This window comes from Cinclus cinclus, chromosome 1 (assembly GCF_963662255.1).
Source record: "Cinclus cinclus chromosome 1, bCinCin1.1, whole genome shotgun sequence".
NCBI classification, from domain to species: Eukaryota; Metazoa; Chordata; class Aves; order Passeriformes; family Cinclidae; genus Cinclus; species Cinclus cinclus.
Genome location: NC_085046.1, coordinates 45,481,158 through 45,503,403, shown reverse-complemented (window position 1 = coordinate 45,503,403; position 22,246 = coordinate 45,481,158). Strand labels below are relative to the sequence as shown.

The 22,246-nt window shown below is 37.7% G+C and overlaps 1 protein-coding gene across 1 annotated transcript in view; it reads right to left on the bottom strand.

Moving 5' to 3' along the window:
• The window catches only part of BBS9 (Bardet-Biedl syndrome 9), a 194,357-nt gene that overhangs the window by 159,201 nt on the left and 12,910 nt on the right, over positions 1–22,246 (bottom strand). The window contains exon 6 of the mRNA XM_062505631.1: positions 2,655–2,829. Coding sequence (XP_062361615.1) covers positions 2,655–2,829 — 175 coding nt within the window. The remainder of the gene's footprint in view (positions 1–2,654; positions 2,830–22,246) is intronic.

Here is a 22,246-nt window from a genome sequence, read left to right as displayed (position 1 = left end):
CTCAACATGACAAAAATCTTCTTTACACTGAGGGAGGCAGAGCAGTGGAACAGGCTGACTGGGGAGTCATGGAGACTCCCTCCCTGGAGACAGTCACAGCTTACCTGGATATTCCTGTGTCACCTGTTCAAGGTGACCCTGTCTTGGGCAGGAGGCTTGCACTAGATGATCTCCAGAGGTCCTTTTCAACCCTAACTATGCAGTAATTATTCCGCTTGCTACTGAAGGATTTTAGTTTCTAAAATTGTTTTACTTACAAAAGTAAACTTGGAGTAAGAAATCTAATTGCTTAAGGTGACTGCTATGACCTAGTTAATACTGAGAGTGCTGTTTTTAGTACAACTAGGATGTCTTTAACTGTCCTCTGTATCAATGAATTGACTTACTTTTTTCAGCTTAACACATTTATAAGAGAAGTTGCAGATGCCCAGAATCACTGAATAAGATGAGTTGGAAGGGAGACAGAAGGATCCTGACTTAATGAAATTTTCTCTTTGTCATATTTTACTGATAGTCTTGGAAAGCACCTTAACAATAATTAACTAATCAGAGACCTGATATGGAGGTTTCAAATCAAGCTCACATCAAACAGCAATACATACTGATATTTAAGTACCAGCTACCTGCATATAGTCTTTAATGAAAAAAACATGAAGCTACAGATGACCAATTCAGCTATCATATCATGCATATGAGGTATTCTGCTTTTAGATCTTGAAAGAATTCAGAATCAACACAGTAAAAATGGCTTCCAAATTAAGCCATTGGTCTGTAAGTGCTATAAGAATATGAATAATTTGAAGTTTGACAACTTGTTCTGCTAAAAACACTAGATAGAACTGTTGCATTTTTTATGAAACACCATAAAAACAAGCTCTTCTTTCCTTAGCATATCTGTCTCCTTCACTTTAAAAGAATTACTTAATTCTGTTCTAATGTTCTAATATTTCAGACACACTAGAGATTAGTTCCATTAGTGTCTTGACATTTTACACTAGAGTGCCAAGTGAAAAATTCCTTTAAAACTATATCCCTACAGTAAGGATAGCACACTTTTGAATTAGCAATAAACTGATGAATAATTGTGGTGACTTTTTTTGTAAAGGTCAAGAATTGGAACATAATTTAAACATATGAGTTGTTAAAGGAAAAAATGTTTCTTTATTCCTTGACAACATTAATATATTATATTATATTATAATTTTATTCTAATATTTTATTATAATTTTAATTTTAATTCTTAGGAAAATTATGAATTTTCTATTAAATTACTTTTACTTCCAACACATATAATTTGTTCAGTTTTGAGAAAACAATACATGATATCTATAATCTGATTAATCTTAAGCAGCAGAATAAAAAGAATATTGCTTGAGAACTACAGGTGACAGAACAGGGTAGTGTGACAAAGCATCATGTTTGACTAACATTCCCTGGATTAGATTCCCAGGGCATTATTTATAAAAAGGGGCATTCTTATTTTCTTTAATATGTATTTTATGTAATATGTATTATGTAATGGGTATTTTATTTATTATATATATATTCTTTAATATGTATTTTTACCTCTGAAACAAAAATCCTTAACGTATTTGCCCATTCCTTCATCCTCATGAGATTCCTCTGAATCCTAACCTTTTCATATTAGTCACTTCCAAAAATTTTACAGTGCCTTTGAATTTCAGGACATGCATTCTGTCCTATCCAGGATGAAGATCTTAGAGAAATACTGGCTCCAGTATCACCATTACTCATCTTTGGCTGCTGGTTAGAACTGTGAACAACTACTGCTCTGTAAGCCTGACAGCTCTGCCACTTTTACATTCATTTTAGGGGGTGAGGATTTTTGTCATCATAGGTAGCAGCTCTGTCCCAAACAGCACCTCACCCCAATTTACTGCTAGGTAGAGAGATTCAATAACCCTGTAAGAACAAGGGTCAGCAACATAGAACCATCTTGTTTGAGAAAGGCTTCACAGCAGACATCCACCTCAATGTCCCACTGCTCAAGCATCCACCTGATTCTAAACAGATGGATACTTGAAAAACTCCCAACATGGATGCTTCAGAGAGCCCCATGGATTCAAGCTGCTCCTTTAAAGTAAACACAGATGTTCCCTTATCTGTCTTTCAAAATCTTTCACATTCTCTTTCCTATATTAGATTCATATCTAGTAAGCCTAACAATACATAGTCCCTGTGCTTGGAGGAAGTGGAAATGTCTTGTGCAGTCTTTACTTTCCATATTGCTCTATTTTTCTAAATGTCGAACCCATGAACTTAATACGGTCACAAACTAAAATAGCTCACAACAGTTTCATCAATGTTCCCATGCTGAAAGCACACACTAGACTAAACTGAAGCAAGGAAAAAACATGGCACATGGGAGCAACAGACCCTTGATAAACTAGTACACTTACTACCCTTATAAAAATAAAATAGGACCATAAAGTCCTCAGGACTCACAGCACACTTTCTTCTATGACTGTACTGAGACAGTAATCACTCAGCAAAATATAACATCCTTCCTGCAGCTACTTGCTTCTGGATAGTCCAGTAAAGGCATTAAAAATTAAACAAGATTACTTTCAATGTGTTTACCTAGTAAATTATACCACCGAAGTATACTATAATTACTGAACATAAACACATACTTGTAACTCTCAACCTGCTGACAAGAAGACACTGTAATGAAAGAGTCTGTGCGAGAGCTGTAAGCCAAGGGACCAGGCAGAAGAAAACCAGGTAAAAACCGGCCAAAAGCATAACTTTCTTGTTCAAAAAACATGAGCATCCCATCCATGGACTGTATGCAGATCAAATCTCGACCTAAGGGAAGCAACAGAAAGAAATACAAAGGAAACAAAGCAATGTTACTTGTGTAGTTTTAATACTAAAACCATGAGTAAATTAAAATTGTACTCATAAGTAATCCTAACAAAAGTAAATTTTCATTTATGGGAGTGTTTACTATGAGGAAAAACACTAAATATTCCAACTTCAATAAAAGCTGACTTTCTAAAATAAAAAACTAGACTGTGGGGGAAAGAACATTCAGAATACAATAAAAAAAAATTAAAAGCAGCAGCAAGGTATTTTATTATAAAACAAAATTCCTAAGGATTTAACAATTACAATTTCAGTTTAAAGAAACATTTCAGTATTCCCAAAACACCAAATTATTCAGGTTCCTAAATGCTTCCAAACCTTACAAATAGTCATAACAACTGTGGTTTGAAATAACCAATTCTATTCTTTCAAGTCTACTTAAGGAACATAACAGAAAGTCCTACAAACATGTATTGCTGTGAAAATAATACAATGGCCATGCCTTCCATGTTTTGTGTTCACATTTTCTGTCTTCAAGGAAAGAAAAAACAAAATCCAACTCTATATTACCAGCAAGTCTAAAAAAAAATCAAATAAAAAAAATTAAGCTTGGAGTAAACTACTTCAAGCCTCATGCATAAGACATAGCTTGTAATGCCTCAAGTACACCAATCTAAATCCTAAATCTCATTGGGAAGATTTCTGAGATCTGAAGCTGATTATGCAGTTTGCACTTCACATGCAAGGGCAACAGTTTTTACAAACTCTGTTTATTAGGCATTCACAGAGAGCTATACCATTAAGATTAACACTTTCTGAAGCTGATAGATGTATCTCTCCTGAATTCATAGATAAGCTCTTACCTTGCAAACACTAAATGAAATATTCAAATGTCTATTATCTATCCAAATGTAATTCAAAATGTCTATTCACCTCGATTAAAATACTCCCTTTTTGTCTCAGGAAAGATTCTGTATATGTGTGAATGACCCAAATAAACTCTCTGTTCACTAAGTTCCACCCTCAATCCTTCAATAAGTTTTCTAACATAGGAAGGTGAAGCAAAGCAAAAATAGACTAAAACTTCTTTCTTAACAGTTCAATAAAGGTAACAAAAGTCAAAGATATAGTCAATATTTGAAAAGCAACAAACATACAGTGCAAAACATTGTTCATCTTCACTGTGATTCTTCACAGAAACTTTAACTACTTAAAAATAAATAGCAGTGTAAAAGGCCAGAAAATATGTTTTATTACTCATCCTTGTGATAGAAATACACAATAAAAATTTAGCTTAGGGTAAAAACAGGAAAAAAAAAAAATATAAAGCAGCAAAGTCCCTCCTTCCTCCTCCTTTTTCAGATTTTCCCATTTTTTAATAAATTAAGATCTACCATCCTTTTTTCCTAGATTCTGTATATAATTCATAACATGTATCACAAACCCTGCTGCAAATAACAACCATGTGATAAGAGGGACTTTCAAAAGTGCAGCTCATGTGGTTCATTTGGTTGAGGCAAAGTTAAATCTTTCAGTCTCTAGTGGAAAGACAAGAGCAAGACAGACTCTTCTCTGTGGAATCCACTTACAGGACTAAAGTAAACAGTAACGAGCTGTATTACATGAAATTCTATCTGAACAGAGGTTGGAGGGGTTTTTGTTGGGATTTTTGTTGTTGGTTTTTGTTGTTGGTGTTTTAGTTTGGTTTTTTACTGTGAAGGTCATCAAACACTTCAGCCCATTTTCTAGAAAGGTTGTAAATCCTTCTCCCATAGACAGGCAGAAAATAAAACAGAACACAATCCTGAGCAACTTCTAGCCTAACCTGCTCAGAAAGTGGGATTGGACTAAATTATGTCAAGAGAAGAATCCTTCATATCATTCAAAGAAGTCATTCTGTCTTTTATCTCTGAACTACTCCAAGGCATCTACACTATATTTCTGTTCCTCTAAGCTGTGAAATTTCACAGGATTTAGTCCTATCACATGCTCCTGATCATAAAAGACTAGGAACCAGCAGGGAAAATTGAGCTTTGTACTGTATACTATCAACGTTAAATGATACCCAGCTTCCACTTCCCAACAGTTGCTGACATTATTATCACACTGCTGATGCACTCTAGAAAGAGTACAAGTGAGCCAGCTGTATAAAATAATGATTAACCAGTAAAAGGTTCCTTAGAAACTAGTACAAACACCAATATCTAGCAAAAGGTGCTAGCCCACTGGTTGCCACCACAATCTCTTGGGTATGGTTATTTAAAAGTATAGTTATTTGGCTACTACAGAAAACTTGTGGCATTTTTGTTTGACATGCAAGAAAACAGTGCTTCATAACTAGGTGTCTGTGACCACAGTCATGCTGTGGTCACATATGCTCTGTTACCTCAAAATCACATATGTTCACATTCAGCGTCAGGCACACTGCAGACCCTCTCAACACTTCACATTAGCTAACTGTTCAGTTCCACTTCTAATTTACAGTTTTATGAAGAAGGCAACCACTGAGGCAAGTCTGGGTCTAGAGAATCTTCAAATCCCCTTTCAAAGTCTCCTATGAATTATCCTATCATCAATAGTGTGCTACAGAGGAAATCTGCAACTGTCTGACAGCGGTATTTCCAATGTCTAACTTCAGAGGAGCTCCCTGGCACCTGAAACCTGAAGACAAATCAATTACAGATAGCAAGTGGTTATTTAATTTTAAAGGGCACAGTAGTAGAACACACTTGTATTTTGGGGCTTTTTAAGGCATCCTGGTTTTCATCTTTTCTTCCACAGAAAGGTATAAAGTCATGAAAAAAAAAGGAAAAAATAAAAACAAGAATGAAAAATTAAAACTGCAAATAAAATATTTTTTTAATTAAGAAATAACAGAAAAAAATAACAGTGACATTTAAATTTTTTACCATGTTGCTATTTCATTTTGAATAGTTCTAAACATTGCTTGATATAAGATCAAAAGTAAAAGACATTTATTTGCAAAGTTAATGCCTTTACTACCACAGAAGTCTTATTTATTTTGTAATAGAATTAAATTTCAGGTACTTCTGGTTATACTGATGTTAGTGAAAAAACTGTCTCTTGGACAACTGCTGACCATAATCTTTAGGGTTTAATCTTGTCTAAAAGATACAGTTGTTAAGTTCTACCGTTCTGATGAAAACTATAGCAGATGCAATTGATATAAAGTGATAATCTAGTAGATATATGACAATTCAAATAACAGGAAAAAGTAAAAGCCATTACAAACATTGAGGTTACTACTTAAATAACAAATAGTAATAGCTTCTGTTCTTCTCTATATTATAAATATCAATCTTACTCTTACCAATTCCATAACATCATGAAAGTGATGAAGAGAAAAACAGCCCTTTGTAGCACTACAGTACTTCCTGCAATATATATGAAGCTACATGTCCTGCCAAACATGGAAGAATTCATCTTTAGCATGTATAATCCCTAATCACATGCAAATAACATTGTTAAAATCTCTCCTATTTTAACAGTAGTGACACAGTTGAATATGACATGACATAATATGACAAGCTCTCTAGAGCAGTCCAATGATCTCCAAGCACACTGCAGTACTGAACTGTACTGCCTAAAGAAACAGAGGCACGAGACTGAATCAGCAATCACTCTTTTGGCTTTTATAAGCACAGTAGCACTTCTTAATATACACACCACTTTGTTTGTCATACTTGCATTATTCCTACTCACTAATTTTCAAATTTGGATTTTAACTAGCATGTATTAGTGGATCAAACTCCAGTTATCCAAACTATTACACATAAAACATAATTAAAGAAAATGAAATTGTGCATGAACTCTTATTTCCCAGCTTTTTATAGGTCAACTTATTTCCTTCACCAATTTGTTTTTAATGTGTGTCTAGTGAATGGAGGTTTTATGTTTCACTTCAAGAAATGCAGTCCTCCAAATACTCAACCAGAAATGTCCATTTCAAAACAGCTTATTGCAGCCACTTGGCCTTGCCAGTGACACATTTATAAAGTGAAAATATAAACCACAGTGTTTTCTGCATATCAGATGGAATCACTTAGTGTACTCTACATAGTTTCAGCAGCTTGTATCTCAAGAAGAATGTCCCTTAGCCAGAAAGTGCTACTTTTAAGCACAAGTCTAGCTACCGTTGTTTTACAGTTTTGTTATGAAAAAATATATTCAGGATATGAATATATTTACATCACACTTCTAAGCCACAATGTATTTTTTGAGCTAATGCAAAGATTAAATGAGAGGCAGTTGGTAGTTCTTTGAAATAAGCTTCTAATTAAAGTTATTTTGGACCTCAAGGGTTTTTTTGCATGTTAATGATTTCCTGTAATCTAAGCTTCCCATCTGACATCAGATAATTTTCATAAAATGTACATTACGTAATCGCCAGAGCCTGAGCACCACGTGAAATCAGGCAATGAAAACTGCAGTGGGATAAACTGGAAATCAGAAAAACTTCATAAAATTACAGAGTTTAGGAAGATGTTAGCAGAGAAAGCTTTAACTGCCTTCAATGGTAATCAAATGCCTCACTACAAAAGCCTGATGTGGACGGAGGCATCAATGAAGTAAAATTAAAAAATAAACTGGGATTAACAACACCCTCAGGAGCCTACGAACCCTTCAATGATACATGGGAAATGCTTTCCTGATATGATAAAAAAGTGACCAGTGAAGTGATGCACATAAACTATATTCCCGCACATGGGAAGACAAGTTCCTGTCCTGACTTGAAACAAGCAAGTATGTTTTCCTTTGGCCTCAACATTGCAATTTGCCCCTGAAACTTTTCACTGCGTAGGGAACACAGGCTTCTCCAGTTCACACCCTATTTTGGAAAATTCTACTTGCTGCTGAGTGTAGCTCTTTTAGCAAAGCAGATTTGGGGCAACTGTGAGAAAAGAACCTCAGAAATCAGGTCTGACAAATGGAAAAACCATTTGAAAATTCCTTAAGCAGTTCTTCAAACAATGTATGCTTAGTAAAAGGCAAGTTTTACATTACTTCCCTAACCCAGTGCAGGAAGCACATTCAGAAAGAACTCTGAATTTACTAGCTTGGTGGTCTGGTCATTGCTCCTTGCATACTACAAAAAGGATCAAAGTTCAGGGCTTCAGCTGTGGCCATTCATCCTAGGCCAGAGGATCTGACTGCCAATATCCTGAACACAAGCAAAGAGGATTTATAATGATCCCAAAGTGATGCATAGTATATACACATTCCAGCTGACACTGACTGGGTGCTTTTCTGATGGAATTAAAAAACCACTCCATTGGGAAAGAATTAAAAATAGAATAGTGGCTAGGAAGAGAAGAACTTTAAGAGAAACGAAAGTGTTTAAGGAAAACATTGAGTCCTTATTCTACTGATGTTAGCTTTAATTATTTCCTAAACCATTCTGCATATTAAAGTATTGCAGTAAAATGCATCCATAAGTCCCAACACAAGAGATGCTCTCTCTGTAACAGCACTCTGTAAGGAGCCTCCCTGGTCAAGTTATAGTAAAGCATGGAGTCAGAGTTGCCACCAGAAAAAATAGTGTCCTTGCTTCTCTCACCTGTCATACTGTACTCTAAACTCTTGTAGATTTCTGCCTGCCATAAAATATAAGGAGGATTTCAGATGGAAAGCAAATCTTGAACTCTTGAAATATTTCAAAAGGTCAACTTGCCCTCACTCACACAATTAATCCCTTAGAGACATGTGATATACTCCTTTGTTCTTGATTCAGGTCTTAATACAAAAAAAGACATAGTTAAATTATGTTTCTTGGCAATGATGCCTTTAAATCTTATATCAGCCTCAGGTGGTGGAAGGACCCTTAGGAAAAACACTAGTATGATTCAGTATACATGCAGTATAAAGATCCCAAAGTATCATAGCTGCAACATTCAACATACTAAAATTCCTACTGAAAGAAACATAGTATTTGGCACTGTGCACACATGACAGGTAAACTCTTTTCCTCTAAACAGATTATAGTACAAAAATTTGTTTATTACAACCTCCATATTAAGCAAATAATTTTTTCTACAATTAAAAGTGGATGTTTCCACCTAGTGCAAGAAATATTCTCAATAAAAACATTCAGGCAGCTATGAAAGCAGTGGCAAAGTAGTTCTCTTTTTTAATGCAGAAGATTAATTACAGACAGCATAAATAGAGGACGTTTTGAAAACAGCTGTATGCGTGGATGTAGCCTGAATAATGACAATTCATGAAGAGATGGTAAAATTCTTCTCCTTAAATTTTGTTGCCATAACTTCTTTAGTTACTACTTTTCAGGCCCTAGCAGCTGCAGAAATCTTTTATGAGTCTTGCATTTATACAGGCATTACAACACTGGCATACACTTTTTCTAAAGCAAGTAGGAGAAATTCCAGTTTGTGAACCCTTCTGCTCTCATCTGAAGTTATATACCTATCATACATTATACAAATATTACAGAACATCTTACTGAACTGGCAAATCTCCCACAAACAAGTACCATCATCAGTTGCCCTTCAAAATCAATAACATTTGACTGAACAGTTCAGGCACACGGATATTTTTAGTGAATCATAAATCAACAGCAGGCTTTTCACTGACTTAAGCTGAAGTTGAATACATGCCCTATTTTTCAATATTTTTTGTACTTTCAAAAGTTATCAGTAAGATCTTAAGTAAGACCATCATAAAATAAATCTATCAACTTTAAAATTCCATTTAAAACAGACCTGAAAACTTACAATGAAACAAAACTACATTATCTCCTATCTTTTCTCCTACTTCTCCTTTTATAGTCTCCTTAGACTAAGAAGTTTCATGGCTACTAAGGACTTCCCAAAGCACTTTGATGTATGAAGCTCTGTCTCAGGGAGGATGGTGAGTGAGCCAAGAGCTTATGGGTTAGGATTAAAGGGCAAACTATTAAGGGTGACACTGTTGTGGGTGATTGCTACAGGCTCCCTGAGGGGGAGGAGGAAACAGATGAGGTTTTATACAGACAACTGGAAGTAGCCTCACAGTCAGAGGCAGTGGTTCTCATGAAGGACTTCAACCAGCTGGACATCTGCTGGAGGAACCACACAGTGAGGCATAAACAATCCAGGAGGTTCTTGGAAAGCACTGACAATAACTTTCTGACACTGGTGGTGAAGGAGCCAACTAGGAAAGGTGTGCTGCTGGACCTTTACTAACAAACACAGAATGTATGGTTAGAGATGTGAAGGTTGGGGGCAGCCTTGGCTACTGGGACCATGAGATCATTAGTATCCTGTGAGGAAGAACCAGGTCAGTGAGTAGGACCACAGCCCTGGACTTCACGAGAGCTAACTTTGGCCTCTTCAGGAACCTTCTTGAAGAATCCCAGGGGAACATGCCCTAGAGGGCAAAGGGGTCCAAGACAGCTGGTCCAAACAGTTCTGTGGAGAAGGACCTTGCTCTTTTGCAAGATATCCATGAGCCAGCAGTGTGCCTTTGTGGTCAAAAATGCCGATGTTATCCTGACATGCATTAGGAAAAGCATGGCCAGCAGGCAGCGGGAGGTGATCCTGCCCCTCTACTCAGCCCTGGTGAGGCCACATCTGGAGAGCTGTGTGCAGTTCTAGGCTCCTCAGTCCAAGAGAGAGCTGGACCTCCTGCAGTATGGCCAGGGGAGAGCAACAAGGATGATTAAGGGATGAGGTCAACTCTCCTGTGAGGACAAGCTGAGGGAGCTGAGCCTTTTTAGCTTCAGGAAGATGACTGAGAGGAGCCCTCATCAACATATATAAGTAAGTATCTGAAGGGAGAGTGTCAAGAGGATGGACAGAGACTCTTCCCAGTGGTGTCAAGTGGATGAGAGGCAATGGGCAGAAACTGATGTACACAAGAAGTTCCACCTGAACATGAGGAGAAACTTCTATACTGTGGCTGAGCACAGGACCAGTCTACCCAGAGGGATTGTGGAGTCTCCCTCTCTGGAAATACTCAAAAGCTATCTGGAAACAACCCCAAGTAACATGCTTTAGGGACAAGCAGGGTCTGTACACTAGATGACCTCCAGGGGTAACTTCCAACTTTGCCCCTTCTGTGTGACTATTTACTAATTTTTGAGCTAAAGAACAGCTAAAGATATGTGCTGAAGAATGATCTCAAAAAAAAAAAACAAACCAAACCTGCAGTCACAGCCAAAAAGCTCATTGAGAATATTTATAACAAAGTCAGATGGTGAGAAGCTTACAACACAAAAGTGAGGGTTTACTGTACAGAGTATTAGATGAAAGTCCAATATATCTTTAAGAAGTTTCAAATACACTCTAAAAAATTAGAAATAAACAGCTTGACTTAATTTGCTAAGAAAACACCAAGAGAACACAGCCACTTTTCACATTCAAGTCATTTGTCTATATATATCCTAGGTAGCAACCAACATATAGAAAAGCTTAACTCTTATTTGTGGTTAAATGAGTCAGTGAATTACATCTCTATAAAAAAAAATCACCTTCCTATTAGTTTCCTTCTTGGCAATCTCAGAAAAGACATCACAGGTTTAACAAGCAGGAACAATTTGCTATCCTGTATTTTAAGACTGTTGGAAACACAGTGAGATCACTCAAATGAAGAATTGGCTGTAAAGAGGCTGATCACTGATAGGGGCCAGTCTAGGCATCAATCAGTGGCCGGTGAGCAACTGTACTTTGCATTATTTGTTTTTCTTGGGTTTTATTTCTCTCTGCTTTTTATTATTATTACCATTATTATCACATTCTATTTCAGATTTTGAACTGTTCTTGTCTCAACCCACAGGTTATACCTTTTTCTGATTCTCTTCCCCATTCCAGCAGGATGAAGTGGGAGAAAGTGAGTGAGCAGCTGCGTGGTACTTAGGGACTAATCCACCACAATGATGTAGTAAAGTGATTTTTGATAGCAATAATTTACACCAAACATAATAAACCAAAATAAAATTAGTATAAAGCATTATAGTTAGTACAAGATACATTTCAACCCACCAGGAAAAGCAACTAACGAGGGTTTGGTTGGAGACATTTTTTGTAATGGAGTAATCACTGATGACCACTGGAAAATAAACAAAAGCTACATGCACACATTTCTGAAAGACCCTTTCAGAACACAAAATAGACTAAATAATTAGAAACTAAAATTGCATTCTTTTGGAAGAAAAACTATAAGACAGCAAACACATCTTAAAGACAAATGCATTCACATGAAATGCTGGAACATTTAAATAAGAAACTACATACATAAATAATAAAGCTGGACATAGGCTTGAAGTAACAGAAAATTCATCATGCCAAACTATTTATTAGATAGGGTAATAACATATACTACAGTTCTAAACTATAGAGACAGCATCTCTAAACTGAAATAAAACATCTGATGTGATATCAGATAATTGACTCACAGGAAACCAGAGAATTGCAGGCAATAGCACTAAGAAGAGTCTGGAGATTAGAGTAGGATGATGAATTAAAATGAGTCAACAATATGTCATCAAGAAGATGAAAGACAGACTGGGTCATTATTAACATACATTTGATATTAAAAACATATGAGGTAATTATTGTTCTGCCTTGGCACTCACTGACTCTTGGCAGGAGCACTGCAGAAGCCATAACCTCATGTGTAAGATACAAAACATTTTATATTACCAGTGCACAGTGACTGTACACTTTTGGGCACCACACTTCAACAAGGGAAATTAGAAAAAGTGTCATATAGAATTTGCCAGTTTTGAAAAACAAGTCTTACATATGTAACTGCTCCCAAAGTTATGTATTTCTGCAATGGATTTTACTTCACCTAAATTATAGTTCTTTTCTTAAAATAAATTGCTTATTAACAGATTTATCTAGGAATTCATAATTAAGGCAAAGTTTTGGCATACTGAAAGCAGTGCGAACTTTTATTTCAGTTAGGCTATGATCATTAGGCTACAATGATTACTGTTAAGAAGAGCTGAAGAAGGCAAAAGGAAACGGATGGTAAGAGATTCAGAGAACATTTTCCTTTATTATTTTTCCATTCCCTTGCTCAATTTAGAGAAGAGGTTCTAACTCAATTATTAATAGAAAAAACAAAACAAAACACTGACAGTTTTCCAAAGCTGAGTGAGAAACCATTTAGTAGTCACCAGCAGATCTACTCCATGAAAAAATTTCAAAGCCCAAACCCTTCCAAAAATCTGTCCATATGCAGAAGCAATTTAACAGTAAGGCAACAGTTAAATATTCTGCTCCTTAACACAACTAGCCAATAAATCAAAGTCTGATTTTATATTGCTCCAGTATTTAAACATAGTCGTAAGAATCATTTAACCTTACAGCATAAAACTCAGATGATAATTTTTTCTGACTAACACCTAATAAAATTTATTCCTGCAGAATTGGAGAAAAGTTAAACGCAGTCTACCCTCCTCACAAAGTTTCCTGTTACAAGGCTGCATGATTTATGCATATGTTGTATTTCATTATTTTAAGAATTCCTCCATACAGCACCATCTTTGTTGTAACACTCAAACATACTTTGCCTCTAAGCCAGTACTATAATAAAAATAAAATGAATTCAAGGCAATTTGCTGAGAAAAATATAGGTTCAATCTATTTCACACTATTCTGCTTGTAACATTTTCATGTCAAAGCTCTATTTTCTTCTTACCTTCCCTTTGCTATTGCTTTATTATCTGCTTTTACTGGTGGAGTATCCATGAAACAACTTCAAATAAATCTGAACTGTGGGGAATGGAATCCTCAAACACAGGTCCTTGGTTAAAGAGTATTTAATCATTGAAGGTTTACTTGCTAAATATTAATGTCCTAAGGTGGTAAAGGTTTGACTGCTAAATGTTAAGGTCCCAAGACTGTTGAGGTTTAATTGTTAAATGTTAATGTTCTAAAATGGATTGTTAGTCGAAGCTGGTACCCCTTTTACCACCTACCCTGTAACTGTATCCCCTTCCCTCGGGTATCACCCCTGCTACTCCCAAGAGGCTGTGTGCCCAAGGCTACACGCACATTAGAGATATCCAGCATCATTTGGAACAAAAAAGACCCCAAGGACAATGAGCCAATGCAAAATTAAAGACTGAAAATAACATTCTTGTGCCGGAAGAACGGTGAGGGACATCAGATTACCAAACAGAGTTTTCTTTGGTTTGTTGCCATGACTTCAGTAGCACCTGACCACCATGACAACCCTAGACCTAGAGCCAGCAATTGTTTTCCTAGGGACTTTCCTAAGAATAGAAGCCCTAGCTCTGCTGAGAGACAAAGCTCATATCACCTCTGCCTTTGGGTCATCCTGCAGGAGCAGTGGTAGTGTGTGCTATCCCCTCAGGTGCCCACTACTCTGGAAGCTGACTTAATGCATTAAGGTTTCCAATTAAAATGTAAATTTCAAAGCCTCTGATTATTAGGGGGATCCAATACTTAATCACTGATCAACTCATTTGAAGAGTTGTTGAAAACTGTGGTTAATTCTCTTATTACTTAACTATTAGATAATGCAACTGTGTGGAATCACACAAAGCAGTAGCAGTGCTTTTGCAATGCAAAACCATTATCTGTAAGTAAACACCATTCAAAAATAATTCAGCAGCTAAGAAAGCAAAGTTATTAAACCATCATTGCTAACTGTTACTAAATAAAACCAGTATTCTATTCAAGAGCAACCCAATAGATTGTGTCCCCCAATGGTAAGCTATCAATATGCTGTTTCTTTAGTTCTTAAGAAGATGAAAAAAATCTTTAAAATTGAAAAAAAAAAAATTAAATTTAAAAAAACTGGAAATATTCAACGTGTTTATACACCCATCTTAATGTATCACTTACACCCTGAAGAACAACCACAGACCTCAATCCTCACTTGGGAAAGGACGTCCTCCTACTAGAGCATATGATCATTCACACACTTCAGAAAGCAGCTCAGGAAACCTGCACTTCCTTCACCAGTCATCAAAGCAGAGAACTTTATTTTAAGTATTCACTCCTTGCATACCATTGTTCGTTCATGTATGAGCTACTATCCTGCCCAGCATTCAGTCTAATGCATAACTGGCCACAGGAAATTTATGTGATAATCTGTAAAGCTGCCTAAGTTTCAAGTAACAGTGGTTTTGTTTTTACTTTAAAGCCCTCCTCTACTCTTCACATTACTTCAGCAAAAATTTATTGCATATACTTTCCTCAAACATAAGTCACATCTGACTCAAGGCAAACAAGGCAAATTATGAAATTGTGGCCTGATCTGCAAACTTTTTCAAAGAAGTAATAAGGGCACTTTTCTTCCACTGTAAAAAGTAGAATATCATCATTTCTCATAAGCAGGCTCCACATCAGTAAATCTCTCCTTTTAAGAACAGTCAGGCACAAGAAGCACACTGACTGTTTCTCAAGATGTAGAAGGACTTAAGCTAACAGTACAAAGTGGCTAAGTCCTAACCCATCCAACAGAAAATGGTAAGAGTAGGAGTAAGAGTCATTTTCCAAACTACTGTCTTCTTTATCAGATTTTTTTACAGGCAGGAAAACATACCATGCCTAAACACCTTCAATATGGACATAACAAAGTCAAGGCACATGTCAGAGTTTTTTCTGTAAGTTGTAGGTACAAAATTAAGGTAACTTTAGCATTAATTATCTAAACATCAGGTTAGGAAAAGACAATAAAAATTAATTATGAAGTAATATGAATTTATTTGCATTGAGTCAAAAATAAGTTTTGCTTAATGCCTATTCACTGCAAATCTTTTACTGTGCCAACATGTAAATTAATGAGATTCTCAAGCAGCTGATAATTATCTCAACTAATGTCTGTGTGATTATGCACCTACAGGGAGTTTTAATATTTTTACATGAAGATAGTTTACTACAACTATTTCATACAATTGACATCAACAACAGTAAACTGATTAACCAAAATTCTGTACAAGTAGAATAGATCCAATTCATTACTATTTTAATTAAAATAACTAGGCCTACATGATTTTGGTGTAACTATAAAAAACAAAACATGAAAATGATATAAAATTATGACCAAATTATATCAATCACAAAATGTAACAATACCTGTTCAAAATCAAATCACTACCTAGCTACCAAAAAAGAACCCTTCTCACTTCAATTGTTTTTCAATTAACATTGTTTCAACTTTATTAAGACTAACCAAAATATGGAATATTGCTTAATAAGACTTCACTATTTCTAGATTAATACCAGATTTATGCCTTAGAAACTGATCTGGAGGCACACTGCATGATCAAGAAGAATAAGAAAAGGAATTCTCAACTAAAAGAAGAATAAGAAAAGGAATTCTCAACTAAAACACTATGTCCAGTTCACTGACTTTAGTCCATTCCTATCCTTTAACACTGGAAAACATGCAACTTATTTATCAGAAGCTTTCAATCATCAGTGACTTTCAATCAGCAAAAAACAATTCCATCACTTGGGTTTTACCAGCCAAATACAACATCTGAAATGATTTATGGGGACAAACATTTAAGAGCATGTTGTTATAGGACAAGGGCTAAAAGTTTTAATAAAAACGGGTTGATTTAGATTGGACATAAGGAAGAACTTTTTAACAAGGAGGGAGGTAAAACACTGAAACAGGTTGTGCACTAAAGTGGTGGATGCACCATCCCTGGAAATATTCAGGATCAGACTGGACAGATCTCAGAGCAACCTGGTCTAATTGACGATGTCACTATTCATTGCACGGACCCAATAGGTCAGATTGCTCAGAGACCCAACCAACCTAGCCTTGAAAAATCCCAGGGATGGAACACCTCTCTTCATTTAGTATAAAACCATTCCCATTTGTCCTATTGCTATCTGTAAGCCACTTTTAAATACTGTAAGGCCACAAAAAGGTGTCCCTAGAGCCTTTTCTCCAAGATGAAAAATCTCAGCTGTCTCAGCATGTCTTTGGAGAAGAGATGTTCTATCCCTCTGCTTGTTTTTGTGGACCTTCTCTGGACCTGCTCTAACAGATCCAGGTCTTTCCTGTGCTGAGGACTCCAGAACTACAAGCAGCACTACAGGTGGGGTCTCACAACAGAGACAATCACCTCCCTCACCCTGATGGTCACTCTGCTTTTGATGCAGACCAGGATGTGCTTACCCTTCCAGGCTGTGAGCACAAACTGCTGCCTCACAACCAGCTTTTCATCCATGAGAACACTCAAGTTCTTTGTTCTTTTCTGTAGGACTGCTCTTAATTAATTCACTAATTCCCCTTCTGTACTCATGTCTGGAATTTCCCAGACCCAAGTGCAGCACCTTGCACTTGGACTAGTTGAACCTTGTCAGGTTCCCATGGGCCCACTTCTCAAGCTCGTCCAGGTGACTCTGGATGGCTTCCTGCCCTTCAGGTGAGTCAGTTGCACCACACAGCTTGTTGTCATCTGCAAACTTTCTGGCGGTGCCCTCTATCCCACTGCCTGGATCACTGAAGAAGATATTGAAGAGCACTGGTCCCAAGACAGAGCCCCTGAGAGACACCACTTGTAACCAGCCTCCACCTAGATATAGAGTCATTGACCGCAACTCTCCTGTTGCATCCATCCAGCCAATTCCTTATCCACTGAATAGTCCATCTAGTAAATCCACATCTCTCCAGTTAAGGATGCCATGTGGGTCCATGTCAAACACCTTAGAGAAGCCTAGGTAGATGATAGCCATTCACTGTCCATGGTCAACCATTACAGTAACTCTATTACATAATGCCAACAGATTGGTCAGATATGATTTGCCCTTAGTGAAACCATTGCTTCCAGGATGATCTGCTCCATAATTTTCCCAGGCATAGAGGAGAGGCTTACTAATCTGTAGCTCCCCAGATCCTACTTTCTCCCCTTCTTATAAATAGGAGAGGTGCTTCCCTTTTTCCATTTACCAGGACTTTGCCTGACTGCTATGATTTTTCAAATACAATGAAGAGTGGCTTTGCAATAACATCAGTCAGCTTCCTCAGGACCCTGGGATGCATGTCATCAGGCTCCATAGACTTGTGGCTATTCAGTTTCACCAAGTAGTCCCAAACCTGTTCTTTGCTTACAGCAGGAGGGACTTGGCTCTCCCAAATCCCACTATGAGATGTGGGAGAATGACTGTCAGTGAAGTCTGGGGCAAAAAACTCATTGAGTACCTCAGTCTTCTCCATATCTGTTGTTATTGGTTCTCCTTTGTTATTTATTGGCAAGTACAACCTCTTTGGCCTTTCTTTTCTGACACTGTATATTTACAGGATAGCTTTTTGTTATTTTTCACATCCCTCACAAGTCCCATTCCATTAGCGCTTTGACTTTCTTGATCCCATCCCCACACATCTGATTAATATCCTTGTACTCTCCCCAGGTCACCTGTCTTCAGTTTCCACTGGCTGCGCATTTCTTTCCTACTTCTCATTTTTTGAGGACAGGATCGCTGCTCATCCATGCTGGTGTGTCCACCCTACCTTCCATGATTTCTCACATTGGGGTGGAGAGCTTTGTGCTTTAAGAAAAGTGACAGCTCTGGTCAGCTACTCTGTACCCTAAGGACAGTTTTTCAGGGCATCTCATTCACCAACTCCTTAGACATCTTGCTCTGCTGAGAACTGGGACCAACACCGTGAGCGGAGGGCTCTCTCCATCTCTCTCTCCCCCGGGACAGCTCTGCCATCACCCCCAGCCCTCCTGCAGCTCTGCGGGACCCGCCCGCCCGCCCCCAGCACCGGGAACTGCAGCTCAGGGAAAAGGTGCCTGCAGCCAGAAAGGACTGGGACTGAGTTACTGTTCTGTTTGTGGGTAATTTCATAGCTCTTGTTGTTCTTGTTTGTCTTGTTAGAGATACTAGTAAAGAACTGTTATTCCTATCCCCATATCTTTGCCTGAGAGCTCCCTTAATTTCAAAATCATAATAATCTGTAGGAAGGAAGGATCACATTTTTTCAGTTCAAAGGGAGGCTTCTGCTTTCCTTAGCAAACACCTGTCTTTCAAACTAGGACACCAGGCCAGGGCCACAGCCCAGGCTGCTTCCAATCTTAACCTCTCTAATGAGCTCATCATCTTAAATTATGAGCTTGAGACAAATACCAGGTCATTGGTATTTGACTCCTAAAGACTCAGAACAGCATCAGCTGTGAAAACAAAAAAAAAAAAAACTTTACAAGATAGTGTAAACTATCAGCAAACATCACTTCATATAATGACAGTTGAATTCTTAGCAAAGCAGTCTCTGGTGGCATAATTGCATGCCATACTAGTACAACCTGACCTTATAAAACTTACGTGATTAATGGCTTTATATAAATTTTTTTGAAAGCTGAGTCCTCACCATAAGTAAGGGTAAAACACAAATCATAAAGATATATGCTTTTCACCTTCATTTTTCTTAAAAAAAAAACAGCTTAAGGTAGAGTACCCTCAAGGCCTTTAAATTCTATATCTGAAGTAAACCAAGAAGTTTACAATCTGTTCATTACTTAAGGGCTGTGACATTTTGTGGCTAGGTTAAGAGTTCACGTGGTTGAAAACCAGGCTTCAGCACTACTGACTCATGATTTTATTATGAATCATCCTTTCTAAAATGACCTATATGCTGGAACTGGAGCACTGGATGACAAACTCAACTCTAAGACCATGAGGAAGAGTTCAGAAAAATGAAAAGGAGACATGCATTCTAAACAACAAAGGCAGTGTCTGAAGTTCAACTTTTGAAAGTCTAGGTTAACAATACTGGGTTTTTTCAATATAAAATCAATAGCTGATCTTCCTATGTCCCTTCTTGATAGTTTCTGGTTTTCGTTTTAGCACCAGTGTTCAGAGACATCAAAGAACAAAGGTATAGCTAAAGCAGCAAAGAAATGTAAAGATATGCATTATAATCCTTTGCCACAGATTTTAAAGTTCTAAGTCACAACCAACTCTGCCTACACCATGCTTGACTTCTATACTTTCATCTTTGTAGGTGTTTTCCATTTACTGTTTTTAAACATTTCCACTAGCTTTGTTTAGAATTCTAGCTAAAATTGTAAGAGATTTCATAATTATTGCTCATACCTCTGGGCCTTTAACAGTTCTGCTGAAAGTAAGAGTCAATTTCATTTCACCTTTTTGCTAAAGTTCTACAATCAACAGAATATATTTTGTTTCAATCAATGAAAGTCTTTTAGCTATAGAGGTTTTCAGAAAGAGTGTTTGTGCTTTCTATACCTCACTAAGTGTTGCAGTAAATAAACTTACAGAATCAGTTCAAGAATGCAGCTTTAGAAATGCTGACCAGTAACTGTTGTAACAGAACCATCTAGTGGTGACAACCACAAATGACACTCTGCTGTTATTAAGAAAAATGTACACTGTTAATTAATCTATGCAAGCCACTGGTCAATTTCTCCATCTTCAGGGTTTTTGTTCCACAGCTTTAATAGTTTCTTTAATTTAGGTTTCAACTTTCTATTATGAGAATTAATGAGTTTGCTGTTTCTTCATCTCTTCCTATGAGAACATCTGTCTCAATTCTTCCACGTGAAAATTCTCATATATCAAATCATTAATCTGAATACACTAGCAAGAATGAAATTTAGAAACTAGGCTACAAAATAGGTTTCTTTACATCACAATACTCCCCACAGAGAAATCACTAATAATTTTTTTCTTAATACAAGAGACAAAAAAAATCAACAGCTGAGAAGTGACAGTTATACTTTGTACGTTTTACATCTCCATCACATTTCAGCCAGAGAGAAATAGACCAAAATATTACGAGCTTGTCATAAACTAGCAGGGATAAAACAGCAAAAATTTACATTGAAGGAAGCTGAATGAGAATGCAATACACATCTAGTGATATTTGTTTCTATATTTTGAATATGTGAAACAACTCCAAAGATATTAAAATCATCGAATCATAAAACAGTTTGGGTGGGAAGGGTTCTTTAAAGGTCATCTAGTCCAAACCTCCCCTGCAATGAAGAGAGACATCTAGATCAGGTTGCTCAGAACACCATTCAATCTGACCTTAAGTGTTTTACCAGCCTCATTGTAAAAAAACCTTCCTCCTTATATGTAATCTAAATTGTTCCTCTTGTAGTATAAAACCATTTCCATTTGTTCTATCTCAACAGTCCCTGCTAAAATGCTTGTCCTCAGCTTTTCTGTAGGCCCCATTAAGTACCTAAAGACCATACTAAGGTCTCCCTGAATCCTCCTCCTTCTCCAGGCTGAACAACTTGGCCTGTCTTCATAAGAGAGGTGCTCTAGCCCTCTAATCATCTTCATGGCCCTCCTCTGGACCTGCTCTAACAGATCCAGGTCTTTCCTGTGCTGAGGACTCCAGAACTACAAGCAGCACTACAGGTGGGGTCTCACAACAGAGACAATCACCTCCCTCACCCTGATGGTCACTCTGCTTTTGATGCAGACCAGGATGTGCTTGCCCTTCCAGGCTGTGAGCACAAACTGCTGCCTCACAACCAGCTTTTCATCCATGAGAACACTCAAGTTCTTTGTTCTTTTCTGTAGGACTGCTCTTAATTAATTCACTAATTCCCCTTCTGTACTCATGTCTGGAATTTCCCAGACCCAAGTGCAGCACCTTGCACTTGGACTAGTTGAACCTTGTCAGGTTCCCATGGGCCCACTTCTCAAGCTCGTCCAGGTGACTCTAGATGGCTTCCTGCCCTTCAGGTGAGTCAGTTGCACCACACAGCTTGTTGTCATCTGCAAACTTTCTGGCGGTGCCCTCTATCCCACTGCCTGGATCACTGAAGAAGATATTGAAGAGCACTGGTCCACTATGAATGCCCAAGGAATTCCATCTGTCACTCTGTATATCTATAGGATAGTGAAGGGTCTGTGTCTTGGTTTGAAAGACAGGTGTTTGCTAAGGAAAGCAGAAGCTTCTCTTTGGACTGAAAAAAACGTGATTCTTCCGATTATTATAATTTTGGAATTAAGAGAGCTCTCAGGCAACGATATGGGGATAGGAGTAACAGTTCTTTACTAGTATCTCTAACAAGACAAACAAGAACAACAACAGCTATGAAATTAGCCACAAACAGAACAGTAACTCAGTCCCAGTGTTTTTTGGCTGCAGGCACCTTTTCCCTGAGCTGCAGTTCCCGGTGCTGGGGGCGGGCAGGTCCTGCAGAGCTGCAGGAGGGCTGGGGGTGATGGCAGCGCTGTCCCAGGGGGAGAGAGAGATGGAGAGAGCCCTCCGCTCACGGTGTCGGTCCCGATGCTCAGCAGAGTGCTGGATGGTGGTAGTTCACAGCGAGAAGACAGACGGGCAGGGTCCGGTTTCCTGACGCTGGGATGGCAGGGATGGGACACAGGCGGCGATCGTCCTTCTCGTCCGAACTCCACGGGGGAAATGGGGCGAGGCCCAGCCTTCTGCTTCCTCTTCTGGCTGTTTGAATCTCGCGGGGTTC